This window comes from Neovison vison, chromosome 12, assembly GCF_020171115.1.
Source record: "Neovison vison isolate M4711 chromosome 12, ASM_NN_V1, whole genome shotgun sequence".
Lineage (NCBI taxonomy): Eukaryota > Metazoa > Chordata > Mammalia > Carnivora > Mustelidae > Neogale > Neogale vison.
In genome coordinates, this window is record NC_058102.1 from 45,762,782 (window position 1) to 45,780,884 (window position 18,103).

The window sequence follows — 18,103 nt, forward strand, 5'->3', positions numbered from 1 at the left end:
AAAGCCTCTGCCTTCGGCTCAGGTCATGATGCCAGGTTCCTGGGATCGAGCCCCGAATTGGGCTCTCTGTTCCACAGGGAACCTGCTTCTTCCTCTCTCTCTCTCTCTGTGCCTGCCTCTCTGCCTACTTGTTATCTCTATCTGTCAAATAAATAAATAAATAACTTTAAAAAAAAGAAGAAGAAGAAAAGAAAGAAAGAAAACGGACCTTGAAATGGGGAGGTAATTGTGAATTATCCAAGGCCGGGGGGTCCTAATCTAATCGTGTAAGTCCTCAAAAGCAAAAAACCTTTCCCAACTTTAGCCAGTGAAGAAAGATGTGACAGTGGAAGAAAGATCAGAGACATGCAACACGGGTGGCTTGGAAACAGAGGAAGAGGGCCACGAGCCAAGGAATGCAGGCCTCTAGACTCTGAGAGAAGCAAAGAAACAGATTCCCCCTAAGGGGCCTCCAGAGAGGAACCCAGCCCTGCTCACACCTTAATTGTAGCTCAGACTTCTAAGCTTATGAAACTGTAATATAACAAATTTGTGATGTTTTAAGTCACCTGTAATTTGTTAATGGTAGTGACAGAAAATTAATACAAAAGGCAATCCTCGTTTTCAGCATGGCCCTGTAAAGTGGTGAGTGGGAATTTACGGCCAGACCCCCAAACCAGAGAGCTGTCTTACTCTGGCTGAAACTGTCCCTTCAGGCCCCTTTCCCCCTTTGCCACTTGGCTGACTTGGTCATCTTTCAAGATTCTGCACCAACTTTCTCTCCTGTGAAAAGTCTTAGTTTTACCGATATAAGCTATAAATTTCCCAGATGTGAGGCCCATGTTATATTCTTGGTGAATGTTAGTTTAAATGATGGACTTAAGTATCATTTGATGGAGTGTAAAAATAAGGCCCAGTAAAACTACTTTCTTGTCACTGCTTTTACGAAAGGAATAAGATCCCTTGCTAGGATCCACCTACATTCACACCCATGAAGTCTTACCTTATTCCTTCTCCTCCTCTCTTTGGACACACACACACACACACACACACACACAGCCTGGCAGAGTTGAATCCCAGTTGGTGATTCTTCAGAGTCAGATGAGTAAGGAATACATGCATCCCTGATGACGAGTACGAGCTGTAGGGGGTCAAAGACTGAAACCAGAAAGTTGCAAGGGAAATTTCTAAGGCATGGAAAAGGTTCTTACAATGTGGAGATTAAAGATAGAGCTAAGGTTTGAGAATGAAATAACAGAACTCAGCAGTATGCTGGTTTTAAAATGTGTCTACAAATACTCCGACACTCCTTTCTTCACAAGGTGGAGACTAATTTCCCTCCCCTTGAATATGGGCTAGAGGGAGTCCCTTCTCATGAACACAGTATGGATAACATGAACAACGTGTGATCATGTCACAGGAAGTCATTACGACTTCCTTCCCTCCATCTCTCTCTTCTCTTCCCCACTCCCGACCCCCTCATTACTTGCTCTAGAGGAAGTGATTTGCCAATGGCCACATAAGTGAACTGATTTGGCAGAAGATTCCTAAATCTTCAGAAAACTGCAGACCCAGCTTACATCTTTTTTTTTTAAGATTTTTATTTCTTTATTTGACAGAGAGAGAGAGAGGAGAAAGCAAGCACAAGCAGAGGGAGCAGCAGGCAGGGAAGAAGGAGGTTCCCTGCTGAGCAAGGAGCCTGATGTGGGGCTCGATCTCGGGACCCTGGGATCATGACCTGAGCCAAAGGCGGAGCTTAACGGACTGAGCCACCCAGGCACCCCCCTCCGCAACCAGCCCACATCTTGACAGAAACCACTGGGTGAGTCCCAGAGCCAGAACCACTCAGCTAAGTTGCTTTCAAATTTCCAAACACAGAAACTATGAGATAATAAATGTTCGCTATTTCCAGCCACTAAGTTTTAGAGTTATTTATTATGCAGTAATAGATAGCCAATATACATGAGACACAATCCCTCGGGCAGAGGTTGCAAATTGGAAGTCAAGATCCTGGTTCAGTCTGCAAATATATTTTCCTCAGCTCATCATGTTTTTTATGAGCCAAAATTTAAAAATCATTTAAATTCACTTGGAAATCTAGATTTCCAGTCTCTCTCAAAGATGTGGAAATCTGGCAACACAAAGGCCTGAGCTCTGGTCTGGCAGCTGTGAGGGAGAACTGAGGACCGGCCTTCTGCTATAGGCTCTCCCAAGCTCCCCAGAGCCCCCATTATCCCCGTTAGCTATTCATCTCTATGCCGCCAACACTAACAGCATGGCTTTTGTACTGCTCTTTCTCTTGTATTAGAAAAACATTTCTCATTTCTTATACCTCTGAAAAAACTAGGAAGCAAAAGATAAACTGAAAGGGCTTATGTGTCTTAAGAAATCTGGGAGAACAGGGGTGCCCAGGCGGCTCAATTGATTAAGCATCTGACTTTGGTTCAGGTCATGATCTCGGGGTCCTGAGAGCGAGCCTCACCTTGGGCTCTCTGCTCAGCAGGAAGCCTGCTTCTCCTTATCTCCCCCTCACTCATACGTGCTCTCTCTCTCATATGAATAAATAAAATCTTTAAAAATTAAAAAAGAAAGACAGAAGTCTAGGAGAACACTTATTTCTCGGTGGGAGAGAAAATCTCCCTGCATGCCTAATATGCCATGACTGAACGTCTGTGTCAAATACACACAACTTAAGATTCTAGAAGCTTTGTTCATTTAGGCAAATGGACTGGCCCCCGTAAATGCGTTGGGTGAAGCAGCTCTTTCTCACCCTGGGCTCTTTGAAATGGGGGGAAGGTAAGGATGATGAGTTTGCTAGACTTGACTCTGAGCATCTTAAAAGAAGCCACCAACAGGACACTTCTCCTCTCATACTGTTTGCTGTTGAGAACATGAGAGCTATCAAGTCTTCCGGTGTTGTACTAACAATAATTGCTTAGCTTCACATTCTTATAGCTGACTCACATCGTGTAGGACCACATCCGGATTGACTAATCAGAAATAACCTCAAGCACACCCCCTGCTTTTCCATAAATGCATATATTATTTTTCCTGTTGTCTCTAGAAAATAAACACTGAACTAGAACAAGAGTCAACGAATTTCAGCACACAAGCTAAATCTGGCCCACTGCCGGCTCTAATAAATAAAGTTTTATTGGAACACAACCACACTCGTTCATTTCCATGTTGTCCGCGGCTGCTTTTGCCCCTGAACTAAGTGTTATGACAGAGACTTTATGACCTGCAAGCCTAAATTTCACCATCTAGAGACACCTATGTGGCTCAGTCAGTTAAGCCTCTGCCTTCAGCTCAGGTCATGATCCCAGGGTCCTGGGATGAAACCCCCAATTGGGCTCCCTGCTCAGCAGGGAGTCTGTTTCTCCCTCTGCCTGCCGCTCCCCCTGATGGCATACACACTCACTCTCTCTCTCTCTGACAAATTAATAAATAAAATTCTCAAAAAAAATTAATATGTAGCTGATCTTTGAACAAGAAAGATAAAATACAAATATTTTGATAGTTAATAAGTTAAGAACACATTTTTCTTCAAAGGAACACAACATGGGAAACAGTGAAGTCACCACACCCTCTCCGGAATATTTGCCTTCTAATTCCTTGTCAATAACTCTAAAGCTTGCTTTACCTTACAAAGAGACTAAATAAGACAATGGTTGTTTTGTTTTGTTTTGTTTTGTTTTTTAAGACAGTGTTTTAAATTGAAAATGAACTCACGGTGGCTAGTTTCTGAACATCTTCATCAGAGGCTCCCAGAGAGGCCAGGCCTATTTCTTGTGAAAACTGAGCAAACTTGGGATCCGCAAGTAGTGGAACATGTCCCAGGAGTTCGTGACATGTGTCTCTGACAAGAAAAACATTGTAAAAAAGTATTATACGAAAGGCTTTAAACTATCACTGGTAGAACAAGCTTAAAATCCTAACTGTAACCCTGATATTATAATTAATCACTGTGACCAAATTTCATCAAGTCTAAGACTTCTTTTATCACAGCTCTGAAACCCAGACACAACTTACAATCCACGGCATCTTCAAGTATATGATATCCAATATTTGTAATAAATAATAGCAACAACTATTTTCAAGGGCTTACCATATGTCAACCACATGGTAAGTTGGGTTTTTTTGGGTTTTTTTTTGTTTGTTTGTTTGTTTTAAGATTTTATAAGACAGAGCATGATCGGGGAGGAGAGGGACAAGCAGACTCCCTGCTGAGCAGGGAGACCAATGCAGGGCTCGACCCCAGGACTCTGGGATCATGACCCAAGCTGAAGGTAGATAACCAACCAGCCGAGACACCCAGGCACCCCACTGTAAGTGTTTTATGACATACACTATCCCTCGTAATCCTCAAGAGAAACTTAGGAAATTAATGTACTTTAATAGTGCACAATCCTATAAGAAGGGGTGGGCAATCTACAGTCACAGGACAAATCAGGCCCACCACCCGTTTATAAGTAAAGTTCATCGGAATACAGCCATAGCCCTTTTATTTATGTACTATCTAGGGCTCTTTTTAACTAAAACCGCAGGGTTGAATAGCTGTGACTAAGACCATATGGCCGGCAGAGCCTAAAATATTTATTAGCTCGCCCTGTGGTGATCAAGCCAAAATTTGAATTCAGCTTATGGTGATTCAAAACTGTCGCTTTTAACGCTGAAGTTACACAGCCTGCCGTGTTACACTTTGCAGACACTGGCAAACAACGGAGGATCATATCATCATCATCAAAGTGCCTTTCCCACCAAAGAGTTATCTGCCCATAACACAAGCAACTCCCTCGAACCTGCCCAGTGGAAAACCTTCCCAGTCCTCTGCTTTGGTTAGCCTGAACTAGGAAACAACAGACGCTTAGATCTGCTCTCATTTGCCCCTGCTTCTATTTGGAGCCAAATGATGAGGCAAAGACAGGTATGTGTCACAGGGAAGCGAGGCAGATGCCTTCCTGAGTCATTGCCATGAATCACAAAGTGTTCCGTGATCCCGAGCTATATTGGAATGAATCCTCCTATGATTCTCTGGGAATGGATCAAGAAGCTGCAATATTTTATTTTCCTGGCAAAAAGTAATTAGCCAGGTAGTATTTGAAAGATGTTTCCTAACTTCACCTGGGCTCCTCTCAAGTGTTTCACTTCAAGAAGATGCTAGAATATACATGCCAGGGGCTGCCACTATGATTAAAAGTATGAAGTATGCTGGGTGATTCTGTGGTTGAAGCAAGTCAATGGCGGTCAAAGGCACAAGATCGATGCCCACATACAACAGATGGTATTACTCAGTCTAAACATCTTGTTCCCACCACTCAAACCACATCCCCAGCCTTGGCCAGCCACTTCACAGGTACATCGGGTGGAACGGGTAGCCAAATGAGAACGTGGAGATAGGACGCTAAAAGAAATTCCCAACGTATTCCCTGTCATCTGCATGCCAATAGCTTTCTTTTTACACAAGACTGAGTACATGGAAGAGAATACATGCTTGCTGCTTTCCAATCCTATTGCTTAAGGCAGAGATTCAGACTCATTGAACTTTAGGGTATAAAGAGAATTTAAATATTATCTGAGTCCTTCATATTAAAGATAGGAAGAAAGACAGAAAGCTAACATATTCTGAGTTCTTATTATGTGCTGGGTACTGTACTAAATGTTCTCATATCATATCAGTAATTTATCCTTATCTACAAAGAAGTCTTAAGATTCCCATTTGATAGAGGAGGAAACTATAATTCAGTAAATGTAAGCATCTTTCCAAGGTCACACTCTTAAGAGACAGACAAGATTCGAAATCAGTTTCCTCCAACTTAAAGCTGTGCTCTTCCTCTCCATTGTTTTAACTAGCAGATGTGGAGAAAACAGGAAGGGAAAGGTCAGGAGGTGCCGCTTACATTGTAGGGACAGCGTTTAACGAAGCTGGTCAGCACAAGCAAAAATGTAGTCAGTATGTTACAAGTCTCTTTTCCTGCTACTCAGTGGCCCTCAATCTTCTAAATTACTTGAGCAGCATTTTTAAAAATACCAGTGACCGGGTCCCATGTAAAACCAATTCAATCTGACTCTCGGGGACAGACCAGAGCATCTGTATTGTTTCCAGAGCTCTGAGGGTGCTAATAAGACACAGCCAAGGTAGAGACCTACTGTCATAACAGATGATCCTAGGAGCTCTCCTAGCAGGCTTCCAACAGCAAGGAATTGGAACAAAACCAAAGGTGATTTTGAAATTTTGAGCTGCCCAAATTTAATTCCACTGAAATTACATCAGAATCCTGGGGCATAATGAAAGGTGGTTGAAAGAGAGTTTACTAGATAGCTAATTACTCCTCCGTGTGCATTTGATTCAGTGAAAGCATCTAATACTCTATGCTGGGAGTGGACCCCATCGATGTACTCCTGTGATGAGTTTTTTTAAAGGCCGTGCAGTCTGCACTGATGTTGGGATCAGGATCAAGTGGCCCACCATGGATAAATTTGCATACCTCCATTGTAGCCTATAATGTAAATACTAAAGCACCCCTACCCATCCAGGCAGAAAATATGACAATGATCATTCCAAAATTAGACCAGATGTCAAACTTTAGGGAAACACTGAAGACAGCGTAAAGAAAGTAGGTAAGCAGAAACTAAAATAGCAAGTAGTGTGACCAAAATATATAGAACGCTTGCTAGGAGCCAGGCAGTGTGCTAAGGGCTTCGCTGTGCGAGGGCAAGACAGGTCACGGCTACCGTGGCAGTGCATTCAGGGTGCAATACTGGATTTACTTTTGAACTTGTCAAATCCTTGTGGAAGGCTGCCGCACACAGCCTTATATCTACCTAGGTACTAAATGAATTCGAAAACGTACAGGTAGAAGGAAAAGTGAGAAGATGGCAGTCAAAAAGGAAAAAAGAAGGAAAATACTAAGATCCAAAGACATGAAGGGGTCCATTCTCTGGAATAAAAAAGGCAGCTATCACCTAGATTTTAAGTCAAGATGTCATTATCTGAAACCTGTAACTCACAGCCAACCTAAGAAGGTTTAATAGCATCCCAATGATAAGGTAATCCAACTATTCGTGGAAGAGGATGAAAGAAAGGACTTTGAAAGAATGAAATCGTGCAATATGGCAGAATATACTGCTTCATTAAGAATGAAAGTCTCAGAGTGCTTGGATGGCTCAGGCAGTTAAGCATCCAACTCGATTTGGGCTCACATCTTGAATTCAGGGCAATGAAATCAAACCCCATCCCCAGCTCCGGAGTTCAGTAGGGAATCTGCTTGAGGTTCTCTCTCCTCTCTCTCTCTCTCTGTCCCTTCCCTTACTTCCGCCCATGCTTGCACTCTCCCTCTCTCTAAAATAAAAAGGTAAATCAAAAAAAAAGAGGGAACCTGGATGGCTCAGTGGGTTAAGCCTCTGCCTTCCGCTCAGGTCATAATCTCAAGGTCCTGGGATGGAGCCCCTCATCAGGCTCTCTGCTCAGCAGGGAGCCTGCTTCCCTCTACCACCCTCTCTCTGCCTACTTGAGATCTCTGTCAAATAAATAAATAAAATCTTAAAAAAAAAAAAAAAGAATGAAAGCCTGAAGCCAGGTGTCTAATAAAATTACCGATGGAACAGGAGGGATGCCTTTCACCCTGCTATAAGTAGAAATGATAGCATCTCACTAGTTTGTGTCCGCTTCTCCGCTCCATGTCCCTGCAGAGACCCTAAAAACCACCACTCAGGCTCAGCGAGTGTGTGTGTGCACAGCGTGGGCAGTGAGCCTGCCTCTCATGGAGCCAAGGCTTTAAGCGCTTGTATTTCAAGACCAGAAGCAAGGTTATCGTCTTTTATGACTGGTGAAGCCGTCTCAGAAATAAACTCTATCCCAGAGTCTTTGGCTTAGACATGGGATGTAGACAAAGGAAACTGAAGTGCCAAGAAACCCTTCAACCAAACAGCAAAGAAAGATGTTTAATGTTACTAACAAAAGCAATTACTTAACTTCAGTCAGTCTCAATAGTGTCTCTGACACCGAAGGATTTAGAAGCTGGAGTTGACTCTGACTCAGAGACTGAAAGAGGCTCCAGACTTTTGGGAACCTGAAGGAAAAAGGCTATCTTTTCTCCAACCTTTGTATCAGTCAGGTTCTGGTGGGCTGAAATCACGCGGTTTCGCCCTATTTCACAAAGCACAGCTGTTATTATGTCCCGCATATAAAGTAGTTCACGATCCTTCTGTGGGCTGTGTCGTCCACAGCTGGACCCCTGAGTACCTAATTATGAACAGGTTTCCGAGGTGAGTCCACAACTATTGCCTTATCACACCAGATCGCTCTTAAAAGATTCAATTATTTGGCTATAATTGCACCTGTCAGCACATGCTGCCTCCAATCTCTACATCGGCAAACTTTTCTCTTTTTAACTCGCATCCCTTTGATGCATTTTCGCCTGAATAATGCTTTCAGAAGCCTTTTCACAAAAGCGCTCTGTTCACTGCAAATGTAGGACCTTTCAAAACTGTTAACACTGTAAAACATCATGTCTCCTTTTGAGTGGAAAAAAAAAAGAAAGAAAGAGAAAGAAAAGCGAGAGCTGATATCAGACTCTAAACTTTTGCTGCTCTAAATTGGAATCTTTTCTGATAAGCCCCGTTAGGAGGATTTTAAAGCCTGCTGAAATGGGCCCACAGAAGGGCCTGGGCAAAATGCCTGCGGGGAAATCTTAAATCATTCTAAGAAAGTTGCGATCATCTTGCTGTGGGGAAATAAGGGTCCTGGTTGTTAAGTTCACATTCAAAATGAGTCTGGCATTTTTTCTCCTCTTATCAGTTTTCAAAGCTGACTCCTCACGCTACATGTTGAACAACTCCGTTTTATTTCTGCTGTAAATTAAAGCCTTTAAGAAGCAGTGAGCCAGCATCCGACATTGGGTTCTTATCCCAAATCAGTGCATCTGTCTTTTAAATCATATTGCTATAGGTTTTGTTTGTTCTAAATGACACAGAAGCCAACACAGTAGCTAAATCATGAAGAGAAGGAAAGCAAGACGAGCGGCAGGGGTGGGGAGTTCGCAGGGGTGAAAAGAAGCAGGAGGAAGAGCTGGGAGGCAAAATTGGGTATCTCTTTAAGCTTTCACACAACATTTGGTGGGTGAGTGCAAGTATCTGGGATAACACTCCGGGACGCACTGAGAAGGGGGTGACTTGGTTTGTTTTCACTGCACCAAGGAGATGATAACGGGAATTAATTTGGTATCGAGGCAATTCTTCTACAGCGCTTGCCTTGAACCCATATACAGAGTTCCTTTGGTTTAGATTTAAAATAGCATACTGCAAAATCTGGCCCAGATAAAATTCTAGGCAGCCCTTATGATCACTACCTCTTCTATCTCTATTGCCGTGCAGATAAATAGATATGTGGCCCTCTTTCTAAGAAGCAGAGCACTTAGATATCGTCCTGGAGGAAATCTTCTTCATTTTTTTTCCCTCTAGGAATCATACGGAAGGCCACCAGTGTTACTTTCCTTCACTACAATTCTTTTGAGACTGACAGAAGATACTGTAGTGATCTTTCTTGAAATTTCCTTCAAGAAGCATTTATCGTATGCCTATTCTGTACCAAGCACTATGTTAGGAACCAATACTTAAAAGTAAATAAGACATAATCCTAGAATAACTCTTAGCAGAGTCATGTTATGGTTCCATAAAAGGGCAAACAGCAAATACTAACTTTCCTGATCCAGGGAGAGACCTACTTTCTAGCTCTTACAAGTCCCATAAAAGGGCTGCAAGGGAAACCGTGGCTATGTCTCTAGTTCCCCTATCATCTCAGATAGTTCTTATTTCTGGGATAAATAAGAGATTTTTAATTATTTCCCTGATGCCTCTCAAATCGCACTAAAGATTAAGGGTGCAATATAACAGAATGGTTAAAAGTCTATCTGGGGGCGCCTGGGTGGCTCAGTGGGTTAAGCCTCTGCCTTCGGCTCAGGTCATGATCTCAGGGTCCTGGGATCCAGCCCCGCATTGGGCTCTCTGCTCAGCGGAGAGCCTGCATCCTCCTCCCTCTCTCTCTACCTGCCTCTCTGCCTACTTGTGATCTCTATCTGTCAAATAAAAATAAAATCTTTAAAAAAAAAAAAAAAAGTCTATCTGAAGTCAGATCCAAGTCCATGTTCCATATTCTGCACAGGCAAAGGACTTAGACAAGTTCTATGCAAAAGGACTTTCTTCATCGATGGAAATATTTTATCTCTGCATTGTCCATTGTGGTAGCCCTTTGGCACAGGTGGCTCCGGGACACTGGAAATGTGGCTTGCGCTACTGAGGAACTACAGTTATAGTGAATTTGATTTTAATTAATAAATTTAAATAGCCACATTTCTACCATATTGGACAGCACAGATGTCTTGTTTTCTCATCTTTGGAATGGAAATTACACGGGTCCCTATCACATGGAGTTCTTTTTTTTTTTTTTTTTTTAAGAAATTAGATTTTATCTTTTTTTTTTAAGATTTTATTTATTTATTTGACAGAGAGAGAGAGACAGCAAGAGAGGGAACAAAAGCAGAAGAGGGAGAAGGAGAAGCAGGTTTCCTGCTGAGCAGGGAGCCCAATGCAGGGCTCGACCTCAGGGCTCTGGGATCATGACCTGAGCTGAAGGCATATACTTAATGACCGAGCCACCCGGGGCCCCTTTCATGGAGTTCTTAAACAATGTAGTAAGATAACACATTGAAAACATCAGCTCCCAACGAGTTATGTATTATTCATCATATTACATTAAATTATACTTACACCAACATCTATTTTGTACTTCAGTAAGGTTGCCCTTTTGGAAGATACTTTCTCACTTAAACAAGAACTTGTAATCTTCTCCAGGACAGATGTCATGCCATGGTCATCTTTGGATGCCTGACACATAATAGATGCCCAATTTAACTGTCATTTAACCCAACCAAACAGAGCAGGGATGATGGGACTCCGTGGCTCCATAAAGAGGTAAATCCAAGTGCATCCCATGTACAGTTTTCCTAATTTCCGGTGTAGCATCAGGGCATCAGACTAGGTCTGGGTTTTGCTATATCCTAGTTGTGTGACCATAAGGAAATTACCTGACTGCCTTGAACTATGGATGTGCCGCCTGTTAAATGGTGACCGTCCTGCCTACCTCATAAAGATGAGTGGAACGATGCCAGCCCAACAGAACATGTGTGGGAGAGGTCGGATCCCTCCTTCCTTCTCTTTTGCGGTATCTTCTATACCTGTCAACAGACGTAATTCTCTGCCCAGCAGTGAAGATGTCTGACCAGTGGTTGCCTCTTCCTTGCCTAAAATTCAATCACTTTAAATTTCTTCTTCTAAACTTGCAATTGAAAAATACAAATATTCCCAGAAAAAAAAAAAAATTCTCCCAGGTCATCTCGGTCTTCCACACCTGAAGGCACAGAAATGGGCTCCCCCTGACTACACGGCACTGAGGGAATGAGAACTGTGGTTCGGGGGCGGCATTAATTTCTAGATGACGAGCACCGCACAAGGAAGGCAAACCTTGGAGGGTGGAGGTGGGAAAGGGATTCTGCTTTGAATCTGCAAACATATACGTATTTATATCTGAAAGCTTTACCCCCAGTCACGGTGGGAACAGCCTAGAAGAACAGAAACAGCCCCAGCAGGCACTTAGATATAAGCTTGGTTTCAAAATGCACAGGTTTTAAATAATGTATAGTGCTTTTTTTTTTTCCCCCCCCATAGAATATCTATTGTTAGAGTGCTTGGGGCTCTTGAGACAAAAGGTCCTGTAAAAAGTCTTAGGGGTTATTTCTGTTTTTAGGCACCTCACAAAACAAGACACAATTTTATGATTGAAAACTCAGGAGTCCAGGTCTAGCAACATACGTGGCCTTGTAACTAGGCTGGAATTGTATGAGGTCCATCAGCCTCCTCATGAATTTAAGAGGAACCAAGAAAGAGTGGACCTATTTGGTATTTATATAAAGCTTTTTTTCTCTCTGCAAAGATCAAAGCATTATTTCATTATCCCTCACACAGAGAGGTTAAGTGGCTTGCCGACAGGCACACTGAGAGCTGATAGCAGGGCCTGGATTTCCAGCAAGCCGCGCACAGGTCCTTCTGCCTGAGGACACAACACAGCAGCCTCCTATCTGCATTTCTACCCTGGAGAGAGGAGCTAGCCTCTTTTTCCCAGTGAAAGAGGAGATGCCTCCTCTTGATAAATAGGGCAGGTTCCGCCCCTGTGAAGATCAAAGGAAAAGGAGGGCTTCTAACAAAGACTGGTAGGGGGACCAAACTCTAGATGGGACCTGCATAGCTCTAAACCACCTGAGAGACACAGACAGGGCTTAGGGTTCTAGCAAAGCAAGGGCCACCCAATTAAAGGAAGAGTGTTACTGTTGACTCTCTTACATAACATTTATAAATGAGAAAAACCAAGAAAGAAGCTATTCAGCTTCACACGTTACAGGTTCTGAGTTTTCCTGTTGAATGATACCCTTTAACATGGAATAGTGGCTAATCTCACAGTCGCGGACACAGACTACTTGAGTTGAAATCCTGACTTCCTTGCTCCCCACCAGCTGGGTGCCCTTGGGCAAGTTGCTTAACCTTTCTGGGCCTCAGTTTCCTCATCCATAAACTCAGAATAATAAGAGCAACAACCCCTCAGAGCGTTGTTGTATTAAATGAGTTCAATCCATATACAACACTGAAAATCGTGCCTCGTCCATAATAGTCAATAAATACATACGTGTTGTTAAGAGAAAAAAAAATACTGTTGTCACTTCTGCTCTACCGATATTGTTGCTGAAGTTATCTGTTAGTCTAGAAGGGACGACAATACTTTAGTCTTAGGGCCTCTGTCTAACGTCTTAACTGGCCCGGGCAGAGCTCAAACCAAACGTCTCCTGAGGGGGACCGACGATGGCTGCTGTGCTGAGGGTGTGAGCTCTGGGTTAAAACTCAGGAAAAGGAAGCCAGATGGGATCGGCTCTCTGAGACCATGCCATCCTCTGAGACTTGCTAATCCTTACGCTTCTCTGCAATCCCGAATGGCAGCGATGAGAATAGAGCGCAGAGGAGGCCAGGTGGCTAGGCAGGGAAATCGGGGCTGCGCCCCCCTTCCCCCCCCCCTTCCTCTGGGAAGGAGCAAGCTGAAGCTAAACTGAGCTCATAGGAATGAAGGTTAAACTCTCTAAAGTTCTGGTTTATCTTCCCAGTGCCGCAGTAAGACCTTACCCAGACTTCGGCCAGGCCAAATATTAAAAACACCTGAGGGGCGCCTGGGTGGCTCAGTCGTTAAGCATCTGCCTTTGGCTCAGGTCATGATCTGGGAGTCCGAGAATCGAGCCCCACACCGGGTTCCCTGCTCATCGGGCAGCCTGCTTCTCCCTCTCCCTCTGCCCCTGCTTGTGTTCCCTCTCTCGCTGTGTGCCTCTGTCAAATAAATAAATAAAATCTTTTTTAAAAAATAATTAAATTTTTTTTAAAAAGTAAAAACACCCGACACAGTCAGGGCTTACGTCAGACAAATCCTCATGCCCAGAACCTCTCAGATGGCAGCAAGGAGGGAAAACTGAGACTGGAAAGAGCCTCTTTTTCCTCTCATTTCAGACCTAGTGAGAGGCATCTGTTAGATCACGAGAGGGGCAGCCAAATTTTCTTATAAATGTGGAAGCCTACATCTTTACCTGCTGATGTTATTACTTAACAAATGAGGATTCATGTCTGAGCCACAAGAAAATAAATGACATCTTCTGCAAGTTTTAGGGAGGGTTCTGTTCTAATAAGCAAGGGCTAAACATAAAATCCATTTACTTAGAAACAGATGAAAAATACTGTCAGAAATAATTCACTTTTATTTTTCTTGTAAAATTAAAATGCAGCACAAATTATAAGAAAAATCACCTGAAGGCAAAGCTTTTTTTTAAACTTTAAACAGTTATATTTAAAAATAACATTAATTGCCCCTAAAATGTTCAACGGCAACAATAAAGAATTTCTCGATTGCATTCAGTGGTATTATGGCAACAGACGTTGCAATATTAGTCAATGGTGTCACAAATTATTTCCTAATGGTGGAAGTTTGCTCTTTGATTTGAAAAGTGACATACCAGGAAAGAGCAGAAGAAAATAAACCCCCATAACTCTGTGCTGAATGATCGATCATGCCGACAGAGCTCAGAGTCAGGGACTCCCTGACTGATGAAGTTTATGCTATGTTGAGTCAAGTGTATTTTTGTTACTAGTATGTTAAGCCCAACATTGGAAAATAAAATAGAATGAATATTTTTAAACATTTTCACTGAAACATTGTTTAAAGGGATTCCTGGTGCAGAATCACATTACTACTCTGGCAAGTGTTCTTCTGGAAAGACAGATATTGTACAGGCTTGACCTCAAAGAATGTAGGTTTCTATTTAGAATTCCTGGTTGCGGGGCGCCTGGGTGGCTCAGTGGGTTAAGCCGCTGCCTTCGGCTCAGGTCATGATCTCAGGGTCCTGGGATCGAGTCCTGCATCGGGCTCTCTGCTCAGCAGGGAGCCTGCTTCTTCCTCTCAATCTCTGCCTGCCTCTCTGCCTACTTGTAATCTCTCTCTGTCAAATAAATAAATAAAATCTTAAAAAAAAAAAAAAGAAAAAAGCATTCCTGGTTGCTTCTCCCTGAGCAATAGACAATGGGGGAAAGCCTGTGCTATGGATGTGTATTTCACCATTGCCCTGGGCAAACTTTAAAGTTTCAAAGGACACCCAGTGCAGAACCATGAGGAATCTGGCCACCTCCGTCCAGAAATCTAGATCACAGTAGATTTGGCCTGTATTGAGAAGAACAAAACCAGATTATATAGGGAAAAAAAAAAATATATATATATATATATATAATATATATTTATATATAATATTTATACATATATAATTATTATATTTTTATTATATTTATAAATATATAATATATAAATATATATTTATATATTATGTTATATTTATCATATATATTATATATATGATGAATGCCTTAGAAAATCGGGTCTGCTTGCCCTACCCTTCTTCATTCCTAAGATTTCAGTCAATCCACACAGCTTCTGAAGGAAAGCATAAAATTTGGCCCCCAGAGAATAGAACAGTTTTCTTCAGCTATACATCTCATTAACAAGCTCTGTGCTTCTAAGATACCACTGGGCATTGGGACTATCGAAGGCCCTGGAAATCATATACACAACTACATGTGCACAGGCAAATTAAGCTGGCAGGTGCTCAACCTCCACCTTGCACAAAACACATTCAAGAAATCTGTAGGAACTATGAAGAATAGAGACCACAAATCCCTTCAAAGGAAAGGCCCAAGGAAAAAAAAGGCAAAAGACTTAAAGCACAAATAGGGAGAGGGGAACATAGACCACATCTGAAAATCCAAAACACCTTCTGGAAACCAGAAGCCTGACGTCAGAGACCCAACCAGAGAGGGAGGACAGGTCCCTCCCTACCACTTGCTTCTCTTCCCAGTATGACTCCTAAATTGACTCACCACCAGTCCAGCAAGAAGCTTTGAGAGACAAATCCAGAGATTCCACTACCTCTCTGGTGGTCCATACTCCTCTCTGGGGGAGGGTTACCCACTCATACCAGATGTGAACGACACACCCATGCACATGGCTGCCCCTGGGGGGCCTGCATCAGTGCTTTCCAGAAGGTGTCAATCTCAGAGAATTTCTTAATGCAGTAATTTAGGTATTAGTTCAAATAGAATTTAGAGCATGTTACAGAATGACATTCTTGTGAAAGCTAGGGCCATGAGCTTCCCTGCCTTTTAAGTGGGACAATATTTAGGATTAGTTACCCAAAGGGGAGAAAATATACTTTTTTAGCACCCTGAAAAGTGCAGTTTCATTCCTTCTTTCTCTCTCTCCCTCTCTCGTTCTTTCCCTCCTTCCCTCCCTTACCCTTTTTCTCCCGTTTGACTAAGGGGGAGGTGGGGACAACTTGCACATTTCCTCTTGTCCCTCTTCTTCAGCTTCACAGTGAATAATCACCTTCTTATTCTGAAACCATCTTTATCCCAAAACAAAAGAGAGGAGCAGAATAGGTTTCCCCTTACTGTGCACGATGGAAGAGAGGACTCACAGCCCTCTCAGCTGCAGTTGCTGCCCATAACCCCACCAGCAAAGGTTCAGGATTTTACCTGAAGACACTGAATGTGCAAAAATGCCTTAATCCCAGAAAGGTGTCCAGATCAGTCCCTGAAATCAGAGTAAAGCTACTGGGGAGAGTGGAGGGCACTCCCCAATACAGGGCTGTAGCCTTTCGAAAGAGGTCTGACCACCACAGCCTGCAGGCCAGGACTTCCAATAGCTCCACAGCACTTAGTCCCCTGTACTCCCTCCCTCCACGGATCTCAGGTTGGGTCTCTGAGTAGACCTTGAGCCTGACGCATCCTGGTGGCAGTGCCATTCACGGCTTCACCCGCCAAAGACTCAGTTCTCACCTTATGTGCCAGGTTTAGGGATCCCCTGCAACCTTGGTCTGATCTCCTTGTTTCTGCATTGCCTTTGTTAACTGACTTTGGGTTCATTATAGTCCTATGAAGGAGACTGAGACATGAACAGATAATAACTACTCCACATTGTAAGTACTAACATAGAAGGCAAAGTGTTACAGGAACACCGAGCTCTGCCCAGACAAATTTCCAAGGAGAAGGCTGTGACTGAGCTCTAACCCTAGAGAATTAAGAGGATTTTACTGGAGTCACTCCAGGCCAAATGAACTCCCTGCACAAAAGGGTGAAGGCATGAACCAGGAGGATCACTGGGATGGTGAGAAGTTCAGTGTGGCTGGAGCATGCGGTTTTGGAGGAGGCAAAGAGAAGCAGAAGATATGGTTTGATGAGATCAGACTTTATTCTCTATTTGCAACAAAAAACAACACGTTAAACAAGGGAATTCTATACTGCATTTGTGTTTCAGAAAGGAAACAGGGTCTACAGACTGCTTCAAAGAGAAAATAAAGCAGTAATTAGGGGCACCTGGGTGGCTCTGTCGGTTAAGGGTCTGCCTTTGGCTCAGGTCATGATCCTGGGGTCCTGGGATAGAGCCCCATATTGGGCTTCCTGCTCAGCAGGGAGCCTGCTTCTCTCTCTGTCCTTCCCTGACCCACTCCCCCTCTCTGTCCCCCTGCTTGTGGGCTCTCTCTCTCTCTCTCTCTCTCTTAAATAAATAAATAAAATCTTTAGGAAAAAAAAAAAAGAAAGAAAGCAATAATTGGTAGACAGACCAACAACGTTAACATGACCCATCAAATTTCTTCTAGAACAGTGGTTCTCCCTGGGGGCAGTGTTGCCCCCCTCAGGGGACATTTGGCAATATGTGCAGACATCTGTGGTTAAGTGGAAGGGTGCTCTTGACATCTAGTAGCTAGGGGCCAGACATGCTCTTAATCATCCTACAATGCACAAGACAGCCCCCACAGCAAAGAGTTAGCTGGCCCAAAATATCAATAGGGCTAAGGAAGAGAAATCCTCTTCTAAAAGATGAGGTGGCCAGAGGGTGTGAGAAGACACAGCCCCTGTGGATTTCCCCAAGAGGCAGAGAGGAGACGTGGAGATGGAGATGTGGACCTTCTCAAATGACCCTTCTGCTACCATTCATGGGCCAGGTCGTGCTCACACACCTAGGTGACTTGGAACTCTGTATCTTTCCCTCTCATTCCTCAGAGCGAGAAGGACTCATTTTTATTATTATTTCTGGAACATTATTATATTATATACATATAATATTATATATTCTGGAATAATAATTGTAAGGGCCAGAGCGATTCCATCCGGTTAAACAGAGATTTTGTTGTTTATGCAGTAAAACTTAAACTGACCCTGCCCACCCCCCCAGGGGAACCTACTTAAAAGCAAGCCCAGGAAACCAGTAAAATATGGTCACCAGTCCCAGATAACAGAGCCCAAATATAAGGGTGGGTCAGGTCAGGCAGAGATAACAGAGCCCAGATGCAGAGATGAGTCAGGCCAGGAGGAGACATCCAATCAGTGGGGTGCACATACTGTCTCCCTAGCTACCAAGGAGTGTGGGCCTTGCCTTTTGGGCGCCCAAAATTCTGACCAAGGTAATAGGCTAATTCAAATAGCTACTATGGGG

The 18,103-nt window shown here is 43.2% G+C and overlaps 1 protein-coding gene across 1 annotated transcript in view; it reads right to left on the bottom strand.

The window, feature by feature from the left end:
• Positions 1 to 18,103, bottom strand: part of TPH2 (tryptophan hydroxylase 2) — a 96,225-nt gene that overhangs the window by 35,633 nt on the left and 42,489 nt on the right. Inside the window, exon 8 of the mRNA XM_044226610.1 lies at positions 3,712 to 3,838. Within this exon, the coding sequence (XP_044082545.1) occupies positions 3,712 to 3,838 (127 nt within the window). The remainder of the gene's footprint in view (positions 1 to 3,711; positions 3,839 to 18,103) is intronic.